Source organism: Phoca vitulina, unplaced genomic scaffold (assembly GCF_004348235.1).
Source record: "Phoca vitulina isolate PV1807 unplaced genomic scaffold, GSC_HSeal_1.0 scaffold27, whole genome shotgun sequence".
Classification (NCBI taxonomy): Eukaryota; Metazoa; Chordata; class Mammalia; order Carnivora; family Phocidae; genus Phoca; species Phoca vitulina.
The window spans coordinates 24398243-24408709 of NW_022589730.1; the positions used below are offsets into that span (position 1 = coordinate 24398243).

At 42.7% G+C, this 10467-nt stretch overlaps 2 protein-coding genes and 3 non-coding genes across 6 annotated transcripts; all 5 read left to right on the forward strand.

Moving 5' to 3' along the window:
• The first annotated feature begins 242 nt into the window (after positions 1-242).
• Positions 243-4112, forward strand: LOC116643760 (60S ribosomal protein L17). 2 transcript variants are annotated; one of them, XM_032422753.1, is made up of 7 exons: positions 243-325; positions 1082-1134; positions 1219-1259; positions 1768-1902; positions 2148-2246; positions 3129-3320; positions 4039-4112. In XM_032422753.1, the coding sequence occupies exons 2-7, from the start codon at positions 1095-1097 to the stop codon at positions 4084-4086; spliced, it is 555 nt and encodes a 184-aa protein (XP_032278644.1). In that variant the 5' UTR covers positions 243-325; positions 1082-1094; the 3' UTR covers positions 4087-4112. The 2 variants fall into 2 exon arrangements, with proteins under 2 accessions (XP_032278644.1, XP_032278645.1); XM_032422754.1 differs by lacking the exon at positions 243-325 and adding an exon at positions 332-579.
• On the forward strand, positions 933-998 carry LOC116643876. Its single transcript, XR_004301657.1, has one exon. It is a non-coding gene; the product is annotated as a small nucleolar RNA SNORD58 (small nucleolar RNA).
• LOC116643877 lies at positions 1342-1405 on the forward strand. The gene has a single exon (XR_004301659.1). It is a non-coding gene; the product is annotated as a small nucleolar RNA SNORD58 (small nucleolar RNA).
• LOC116643875 lies at positions 2000-2064 on the forward strand. The gene has a single exon (XR_004301656.1). It is a non-coding gene; the product is annotated as a small nucleolar RNA SNORD58 (small nucleolar RNA).
• Positions 4113-5011: 899 nt separating the features above from the next.
• Positions 5012-10467, forward strand: CUNH18orf32 (chromosome unknown C18orf32 homolog). Its single transcript, XM_032422755.1, has 3 exons — positions 5012-5110; positions 8346-8533; positions 9765-10467. Exons 2-3 carry the CDS (start codon positions 8369-8371, stop codon positions 9828-9830), a joined length of 231 nt encoding a protein of 76 aa, XP_032278646.1. The 5' UTR covers positions 5012-5110; positions 8346-8368; the 3' UTR covers positions 9831-10467.

A 10467-nucleotide genomic window follows, 5' to 3' on the forward strand; every position in this document is an offset into this window, starting at 1 on the left:
AATGTTGGCGAATAAATGTCTCGTCTATATCTAATAATACGTGATCCTATCCTAGAACTATAAGCCTCTTTTTAATTGATTGAAATTTAAAATCCATAACTTTATTTCTGGATACCAAAAAAAGGAGAATTTTGAGATATTCCCTAAAAGGGCAATTCGTTTCCAGACCTTCTAAAACATATTCCACATTCCCTTTCTCCTAGAGCTCCGCCTTCCTTCAAATCACTTCCCCCCCCCCCCCTCGGCTGGAAATCTCGCGAGAGATCGAGTTCTCATGAATTCTCCCAGGGGCCTCTGCTCTTCCTTTTCCCCTAAGCGGCCTGAGGTGAGTGACTGCCATGTCTCCCTGGCTGCTGAATCCTCCGGTCATCGCCGCCATCCTGGCTTTGGTGGCGCTGATGTCCATGTCCCCGGGAGGAAGGCTTCTGCGGCTATCGATTCTTCGCTGAAGGGGATGTCCCTCGGTGCAGGGGGACGTGTCGGAGCAGAAGGCCGCGATGGGCGGGAATGGGGGTGGCGAGGGGTACGGGCGGCCTGTGGTCAGTGCCGTTTCCGACTCCCGAGGGCCAGTGACTTTCGGTGAGTGCCGGCTGAGTACGCGGCGCGTGTGTGGCTGCAACGAGAGAACGTTTTGGGGGAATCAAAGTGAAGTCGGGTTGAGCCTTCATCCGTTTGAACGAGTGTTTGAAGTTCGATGGCGCTTAACGTAACAGCCCAGAAGTACTGGGGAGACGGCAGCGCGTTCTCCAGAGAGAAGCGTCCTGCCGCGCCGAGGCGTCGAATCCTTTTACTCCTGAGGGATCCAGAGGGGGATTGGAACTGTATTTTCCTTCAGAGGGAGAGGGCTGCTGAGGTCTGTGGCACTAGTCTGTGTCAGCACTGCCGCAGGCCCTAGTAGATGCAGGGGGAGAAAGCACTGGAGAAGAGGATGGCCGCGATGATGGCCTTTCTTAGGACACCTTTGGATTAACCATGAAAACAAGTACCTTCTGAGCGGCTGTTGGTGGTAGTTAATACACACTTAAACTGCGTCGGTGACCGTAAATTCGTGTTGACAGAGTTCCTTCCCGCTCCCTTCCAGGTGACCTCTGAAAATGGTTCGCTATTCGCTTGACCCAGAAAACCCTACGAAATGTAAGTGAACAATATATTCCTTATTTTGGGGGGTAAAAGGAACAATGAGATACCCCAAATTAACCAAAACTTTTTGTTTCTTAGCATGTAAATCAAGAGGTTCAAATCTTCGTGTTCACTTTAAGGTATGGGAACCAATTTTTGCGTTCTAAGAGTTGTGTCACGTGTTCCAGTGAATCCCCCCCCCCCCCCATTCTGAAAAGGTGACTGCAGTGATGCGTTTCTTAGGACACCTTTGGATTTACCATGAAAACGAATAGTTCTGAGCGGTCACCTTCAAGATAGTGATTCTGTAACCATCAATCATACAATGAGCACTTTAAGGTTCATGGAATTGGGTAAAACTAAGGAGAACTACTTAAACTAGTGTAGAGAAGAGAATGGGACATACACAGTTACAAGGTGATGGGATTAAAACATTACAGTTAACAGAGGTTTGGGATTTGTTTTTCCCGAACTTTAAGCCAATTCTCCCTCGCTTTTAAGCACAGATTTTTTTTCTCTCTGTACATTAGCTCATCTTTCAAGAATGGGAAGTGTTTAATTCAATGTTGACATTTTGAAAAAAAATGTTTACTTGAAGAATTGTCATCCTTTAACAAGGTTAACTCAGTTTTTACTGTCTATACTTAGAACACACGTGAAACTGCCCAGGCCATCAAGGGTATGCATATCCGAAAAGCCACTAAGTATCTGAAAGACGTCACTTTACAGAAACAGTGTGTGCCATTCCGTCGCTACAATGGTGGAGTTGGTAGGTGTGCCCAGGTGAGAGCTCTTAGTTGCTATTTGAAATGACATTGTAACAAAGTGATTGGGTGGGGTAACAATGGTTAGGATCTGCCTTTAATCGGGTTCTTTCTGGTTGCTGTGATGACCAACTTAGGACACCTTTGGATTAACCATGAAAAAAACTGTGTTCTGAGCAACCTTCATAAAATAAATTCATCTTGATTGTAACACTGATTTAAATCAGGGGAAATGACTAATCACCTCTCTTGGATTTCTTTCAGGCCAAACAGTGGGGCTGGACACAGGGTCGGTGGCCCAAGAAGAGTGCTGAATTTTTGCTGCACATGCTTAAAAATGCAGAGAGTAATGCTGAACTTAAGGTACCCAAACCATTAACATCTTCATATGTATACGACTTGGATGGTGGTTCAAGTACTGTTGCTGTTGTCCAGATTTGTTTCTTTGTCTTGGCTTCTCAGTAACTAAATTTCCCGTTTTTTTTTTTCATCTCCACCTCCGATTTCCGGAAAACCAAAATTTTGTCTGTGAAGATGTTCAAAAGCATGGTCTTAAGTCTGTTTTCCCCTATAACCCCGGTCCCAACAAAAACCCACCATTTTCTCTCATGTATTTTACTCAAGGGTTTATAATCTTTCTGGTATCATAGACATTTTTGGTAGTATGACTTGTGAACTTCAAAAAATACTTGTAAATGCAAGCAGTAGAAATCTTGGTATTACAAAGGAACGAGAAGAGGTTCCCAAAATGATTGCCTTAGTAATGGTTAATGTGGTTTGTTGCCTGTGTTCATAATGGAGAGAGAGGTTAAATGTGAGATACTAAAACAGTGAATATAGTCAACAAAGCAGGGTCTGTTTTGTGCATTATCCATTACCCTTTGTATTTGGAAATCTGAGCCAGAACTGGAGTTAATGTAGACTTGGCTATAACCCTTCTAGCTGCTAAACTGCACTGCCAAAATCTTGTTTTTCATCAATGCTTAGAAATTGATACTACCAGATCCACTCTCCTCAATGACTTCTAGGGAGGCCACTTACAAACTGCATATAGCATTGAGTTTTGATAGTTATTTAGACTTAAGGAAAGATGCTTAGAATAAAGGTAAAAGCAAACAGCTGTTTGAACAGATATGCTATGTAGAGTCTTAGAATTGCCTTGTAAGGGTGAGGACTTGATACAATGATAGGGTTTGTGGTGTTGAGATAAAGATGTTGATTTCATTTTGTTCTCCCTCTTGCCAGGGTTTAGATGTTGATTCTCTGGTCATTGAGCACATCCAGGTGAACAAAGCCCCCAAGATGCGGCGTAGAACGTACAGGGCTCATGGTCGGATTAACCCATACATGAGCTCTCCCTGCCACATTGAGATGATCCTTACTGAAAAAGAGCAGATTGTTCCTAAACCAGAAGAGGAGGTTGCACAGAAGAAAAAGGTAAACTACTTTCTTTGGTCAGTTTTATTTGTATTTTTTTAATGTATTTTATTATATCAGAACTATAATTATCTGCTGATGGCCCCACCTATATGTCCATAGCCACTTTAAATGCAACATGTGCAAAAAACGGGCCCTTCCCCTCTCCCCACCTCTCCAAATAAGCTTGTTTTCAGTAACACTGAATCTCATTCAGTTCTTCAAGCTTGGGAACCTGGGAGTGATTCTGGACTCCTTCCCTTTGTGCCTAATGAATTTAACTTCTATTGATTTTGTTGCTTAAATACAATGTCTTCCATTCTTTTTTTTTTTTTTTTTAAGATTTTAGAAAGAGTGAGAGTGGGGGGGAGGGGCAGAAGGCGAGAATCTCAAGCACAGAGCCCCACTCCAGGCTCGATCTCATGATCCTGAGATCATGAGCCAAACAAAACTAAGAGTGGGACACTCGACATTTAACCGACATAGCCACCCAGATGCCCCTATTGTCTTCGTTCTTGTTGCCACTTACAAATGGTCTCCCTGCCCCCAGTCTTCACAAACTCCCAGCTTACTCTAATTTCCTTACATCTGTCCCTCTCCCCATGCCATTTCTCTATGCCAAAGGACTCCCTTTTACATTGATGTTTCCTATTTTTCCTGAGCTACAACCTATTCAAGATGTATTGCGAGTTTCTCCAGCAAACTTGTAACAGACCTTTTATTTTTGTTTCTTTCCCAGATATCCCAGAAGAAACTGAAGAAACAAAAACTTATGGCCCGGGAGTAAATTCTGCAGAATAAATGCAAATAAAAATAAAAAGAGAATGTTGGTGGCCTTTTATTATTAAACATATTTCAAGTAGTATCTTCACAAAATGGGTCAAATGAGTTTTCTTCCGATTAGAACTAGAAAGGTTATTCTGTTTGTCCTGTGCCATTAATTTTGGTTCATAAACATGCTATTTTGAATTTCTTGGTGCTTTGCATAATGGAATTTGAGCATGGGCATATTTCTGAATTTTTTTCCAACCACTTTGAGATTGAGCACATTGTACGATTAACCCAATTACAATTCAGTAGTTTTTATTATATTCAATTATGCATCCATCACCAGGCAAATTTTTGGACATTTTCATTATCCTAAAGAGGAACCTTGGCAGTAGTTTGCCGTCACTCCTTACCAGACCCTATAGTTTTGAGCAACCATTATGTAGATGTCTATGTAGATTTGCCTTTTCTGGACATTTCATGCAAATGGCCCTTTGTCACTGGCTTTAACTTTGCATAACATTTTCATTTCTCTTGGGTCTCTAACCAAGAGGCAAAGCTGTCATACCAACTGTGAGGGTTCCAATTTCCCCAGTTGGCTTACCGCTGTCCTAGTCGGTGTAAAGGGGTATAGCCATTTATTTTAAACGCTTAAAACACCTTCCAGCCCTTTTCGACTCACAGGGGTCGAGCCACAGTTGTGCTGGATAACATCCTCGCCCTCACATGCAGGTGCAGTAACCTTCCCAATGGTGGTGAGCCACTGGCACTGGCGTTAATCTTTCCTCAATGTCTTGGATTTTGCTCCAGCATCCAGGACAGGAAAGCCCTGCACTTCCTCGCCATCTGCAGGGTTTGAGCGCTTGGTGGCTGCACCGGAAGCCGGGCCGCGCCTCCGCTTGGGCGTCACCGTTACGTCCTGTGCGTGCTCCGGCTGACGCAGGTGCGCCTTTGTCGGCCCCTTTGCGGTGCCCATTGGCTCTGCGGCAGCACGGCCCTCCCTCCGGAAGTGCGGACATTTACACTCGGACCCGGGGTCGCGGGTGAGTGGGGTCGGGTGGGCTCGGGCTGGCGGCTTGGGGTCGGGCGGAGGTGGGCGGTGGCCCTGGTGCTGTGGAGCCGCTTTGCAGGCTCCAGCCCGGGCGGCGCTGAGCGAGCCCCAGCCGCTCGCGGTTGGACTGCTCTGGGAGCCCCCGCGGCCCGCCGGCGCTCTCCCGGTACATCCTGCTTCGCCCTCCGGACGCGCGCCCCTGCCGCCTCTGTCCACGGCCGCCCACCTGCTGCCCTGCGTCTCACGTCTCACTGTCTTTCTGTGCGTTTATTCTCTTCCTTGGCCTGTATTGTCGGCTCCATTTCGCTCTCCTGTCATCTTCACCACCGTTCGCTCTTGCTCTCTCCTGTCTTTTCAGTCGTTGTCTTGGACTCAACCTGCCCCGTGAAATAATGTGCTAAACTGGGTTACTTGAAGGGAGGTGGCGTTCCCCCACGGTACCTGCCCGATTTCAAATAGAGCCTCAGCCTTTTCCTCTGTATTCCATTGTTATCTTGTACGAAGCCGAATGAAAGAAAATCCCTCTCCTCCGACAGTTTAAGTCCATTTTGCTGGCTTTGTTGTACTATCTGAGAATTGGTTTGGTGAGAACAAATAAAATACTTTATCAATTTATCATAGCACCTTCTAGATCTTTATAAGCCGTATTTTCCACATGTCTGAAGTGAAATCTCACCCCAAAGAGTCATGTAAGGATTAAGAAAGAGATAAAATACAGTAGTTTCATTATGAAGAGAGCTAACAATTTTTATACAGGCCATGATTATGACATAAGTGATGGGTAGCACTTGTTCTTGGGAAATTATTTAAAACACAATAATTAGAAGTAGGTGAAAATGAATCTGTGATGGACTGCCAGTCATTAACTTAACCTAGTCCTGGGAACCCTCAGTTGTTGTGAAGGGTTTAAGTTGGGTTTTGAAGGCTTGGTAAGAGGGGAATAACTTAATCATTGTATTTTTGTTAGGGAAAAAGGCAAGAGAATTGAGCTAGGAAACCAGAATTGGGAATTCTGGTCTTAGCCAACTCTAGTTACTATTTAGCTCTCTGTGAACTTTGGACAGGTGGCAACTTTTGGATCTGTTTGTGTGTGTGGGCGGGGGGGGGGGGGGTAACAACAGTTACATAGTACTTAATACATGCACACACTCTTCTGAGCTTTATATTCGTTATTGACATATCTGATCCACATTTACATCCCTAGGAGATAGGCTATTGTCTTCATTTTCCACAGGAGGGCATCAAGGCACAGACTCCTTAAATAATTTGCCCAAGAACACCATCTCGAAAGTGGTGAAAGCAGGTCTCAAATCTGGGCAGCTCCCAGCCAGTCTGCTCTGATTATTAGGCTATGGTGTCCAGAGTGCCAGACCTAAACCAGATCACCTCTTAAGTCTCTCCAGATGAAGTTCTAAATGTCTATGGCCAAAAATAATGATTCCTTAGAAAATGCTGAAAAAGACTCACTGCTCATTTTGACTTAACTTTAATCAGAAAATATGCTCTTTAAAATTCTGAAACAATATTTTGGTAAATTCTTAAATTGTTACTTTAGTTTGACCAGGGGACTCTTTTAAAGAATCCAACTCTGGGGCGCCTGGGTGGCTCAGGTCATGATCCCAGGGTCCTGGGATCGAGCCCCACATCGGGCTCCCTGCTCCGCGGGAAGCCTGCTTCTCCCTCTCCCACTCCCCCTGTTTGTATTCCCTCTCTCGCTGTCTCTCTGTCAAATAAATAAAATCTTTAAAAAAATATGAATTTTTTTAGCTATGAATCCTTTATAAAATAGCTGATCGTTTTGAATTTTAGCTATGAATCCTTTATAAAATAGCTGATCGTTCCTTGATATACATTTATATGTTTGTTTATATATCTCATAATTCATTTCAAAGTGACGTTGAGATTGGGTTATCTATACCACTGCTCATTTGTGTTTTTTTTAAGATTTTATTTATTTATTTGACAGAGAGAGACACAGCAAGAGAGGGAACACAAGCAGGGGGAATGGGAGAGGGAGAAGCAGGCTTCCTGCTGAGCAGGGAGTCCGATGCGGGGCTCGATCCCAGGACCCTAGGATCATGACCTGAGCCGAAGGCAGACGCTTAACGACTGAGCCACCCAGGCGCCCCTACCACTGCTCATTGGTATTGTGAATAATTTTAAATGGCCTTAGTGTAGTCATGATGCTGACTCCTTTGACAGCAAATACTACTAAATTTATAATATTTTGAAAATAAATTTTAACATCGTGAATTATTAGCTTTATGCACTGTTCTGAAGCTTCTTAGTTTTTCAGGCCTAAAATTTCAGTAAATTTAAGAGGTCTTTGGTTCAATAGTATATTATGGAAGTAGTATTGGTTCTTTTTCAAGAAATTGCTGATTTGGAGAAATTCCAAGATAATTTCTAATCATCGAGGAAATTAGAGGTGTTAACTTTTTTAAAAAAGATTTATTTATTTGAGAGAGAGCACCCACATGTGCGTGGGGGGAGGGGCAAAGGGAGAGAACTCAAGCAACTCCCTGCTGAGCGCTGATTCCCAACTCAGGAGCTTGATCTCACCACCTGAGCTGAAACCAAGAGTCGGGCCCTTAACTGACTGAGCTCCCCAGTCTCCCCTAGAGGGAGATTTTTTGAAATGGACAGTGTACTTACAACAATAATAATACCAAATAAAATATTTTCATTACTCAGTTTACCTTAATTGCTATTAAAAAGAAAAAAAGCAAATATATCAAAGAAGATTTGTTGCTTGGGAAAGTCCAGCTGGTTTGCAGCCTGCAGGTCTTCCAAAGTGATACCTTAGTGAATTCCTTATTACAGGATTTGCCTTAGCCTTGGAGGTTTAGCTAATCACTACTGTCAGTCTCCGAAGATGATGAGGCTGGAGTTTTTGAAAATTACATGAGTTGATAAAGGCAAACGGCCTAACTGCCTAGTACCCAGCAAAAGTTAGTGTCTTTCCTTTATCCTTACAATTTATGGTTGGGAAGCAGTGATTGGAGAGGTTTGGAGGCAGGCATCTCACTGTTATTTTCACATCTACCACCTCTTGTATCTTTACAGAGAGCAGCATTTTTATTTAATAGATTCGTGCTTTTAGCTAATAAAGGATTTAGGTTTTTCCTTTAATGTAGAAATAGTCCTTTCAAATATCTTCATCTAGGTAAATTCCTTCAGTCATTAATCTGTGATGAACTGATTGGTTTTTTCATGCATGTCAGCAGTTCAGGAACTCCAGCCTGGGAGGATGGTGTGCATTCCTTGCATCGTCATTCCGATTCTGCTCTGGATCTACAAAAAATTCCTGGAGCCATACATATATCCTCTGATTTCCCCCTTTGTTAGTCGTATGTGGCCTAGAAAAGCTCTTCGAGAATCCCACGATAAAAACAAAGGCAAGGTAGACTGTAAGGTAAGAACATTAAAATACCTTGAATAAAGGCAGGTGACGAGGGTGGTACAGTCAGGGGGAAATACTTGCCTAGGCAAGTATTTGGAACCAGAAGCTTCATTAATGTGTCTTAATTTCTTTTTTTTTTTTTAAGATTTTATTTATTCAGAGGGAGAGTGTGAGCTGGGGGGTGGGGTCGGGACAGAGAGAGAGAGAGAAAGAGAGAGAGAATCCTAAGCAGGCTCCATGCTCAGGATCAAGCCCTTTGTGGGGCTCTCTCCCACCACTCTGAGACCATGACGCGAGCCCAGACCAAGGGTTAGACATCCAACCAACTGAGCTGCCCAGGTGCTTAGGCTTAATTTTTTTTTTTTTAAGATTTTATTTATTTATTTGACCAAGAGAGCACAAGCAAGGGGAGCTACAGGTAGGGGGAGGGGGAGAAGCAGGCTTCCCGTTGAGCAGGGAGCCCAAAGCAGGGCTCAGTCCCAGGACCCTGGGATCATGACCTGAGCTGAAGGCAGACACTCAACCAACCGAGCCACCCAGGCGCCCCAATTTCTTTTTTTAAAATAAGGGGTTTGGTGAGTTTTTTAGTAACTAACATTTGGTTTAAACTAAGGTTTTAAACTGGACTTCTGATTAGTGTGTTTGTTCCTTGTCTTAATGCCAAGATAATAACCAATATTTATTGGCTGGTAAGAATAATAGTAAATAACTAATGGATGAGAAGAGATGATACTAAAATATGCCAGTTTCACTGAATGATAAGAAATTTAGGGGCGCCTGGGTGGCTCAGTCGATAAGCGTCTGCCTTCGGCTCAGAGCATGGTCCCAGGGTCCTGAGATTGAACCCCGCATCGGGCTCCCTGCTTCGCGGGAAGCCTGCGTCTCCCTCTCCCACTCCCCCTGCTTGTGTTCCCTCTCTCACTGTGTCTCTCTTTGTCAAATAAATAAAATCCTAAAAAAAAAAAGAAAGAAAGAAAGAAAGAAATTTAGTTGGGGGGATCATAGAGATTTCTAAAAAAACAAAATGAAGTTATTTTTTAAAGTGAATATTTGGACAACTCTTTTTAGCATTGGTTCTTGTTAAGTTTGACCTCACTTGTGTTCTCTCCTAATTTAGCCACCCTGCACATTTCCAGAAGCAGAGTTTTTTCATTCTGAAATTTGTTGTCGGTTTTCAAAGAGAAGACTTCTTGATAACGAGTTATAATAATATCTAAAATGTTTGTTTTTTTTTTAATTTTAGGACGCAGACATAAATGGATTACCAGCAAAAGGACCAACGGAAATCTCTGATAAAAAGAAAGACTGAAGTGATTGTTCCAAAGGATCTCATTGTTTTAAAAATGGACATGATAATATGAAGCACCTTGCTTGTAATTGTCTCTGACCTTTTTCTCTGAGACCAGAATTTGGGATAGATAGCTTACTACCTGATACTAATCAGGAAATACATGGTATTTATATTTAAAATGTGTTTAGTTATATTTAATGATCTCATTCCTGAGTTCCTGTTTCATTGAAGTAGCTTCCATTTCTATTATTGTAGTTATGAATAAATAGAAGGTCTGTGCCAGTGGACACTGCTACCAAACCAGTACTCAAAAATCCTTGGGCCTCTTGCTTTCGTTCAGGCTCTTTGAATTTGAGCAGAGTACAATGTTACCGTGAAACAGTGCAGTGAGACTGTACGGTGAAAGGAAAAGGGGTTTGGGGAGATGATGAGGACTTGAAACCTAAAGATGTGATTACTGTCCAATACAACAGAGCAACCTACTTCTGAGAGTAGTAATTCCTGCTTATTGCTCTGAGGAAAATAGAAAAGACAGGAAAATCGGGGAAACACCTTTGAAAAATGGAATACCTTTTGCAGAAATATCTAATGTATATTATAAAATTCTAATCCTTGTTGCATTTCTTCTGTTCTTACAAAGTATATTAAATATTCA

What these genes read in the sequence shown, in the direction of transcription:
- LOC116643760 (XM_032422753.1), top strand. Translation starts at nt 1,095, where the DNA reads ATGGTTCGCTATTCGCTTGACCCAGAAAACCCTACGAAAT. An exon ending in GAGTTGGTAGGTGTGCCCAG is followed by an intron (nt 1,903 to 2,147) that starts GTGAGAGCTCTT and finishes GATTTCTTTCAG; the next exon opens with GCCAAACAGTGGGGCTGGAC. An exon ending in AGGTTGCACAGAAGAAAAAG is followed by an intron (nt 3,321 to 4,038) that starts GTAAACTACTTT and finishes TTTCTTTCCCAG; the next exon opens with ATATCCCAGAAGAAACTGAA.
- CUNH18orf32 (XM_032422755.1), top strand. Translation starts at nt 8,369, where the DNA reads ATGGTGTGCATTCCTTGCATCGTCATTCCGATTCTGCTCTGGATCTAC. An exon ending in AAGGCAAGGTAGACTGTAAG is followed by an intron (nt 8,534 to 9,764) that starts GTAAGAACATTA and finishes TTTTAATTTTAG; the next exon opens with GACGCAGACATAAATGGATT.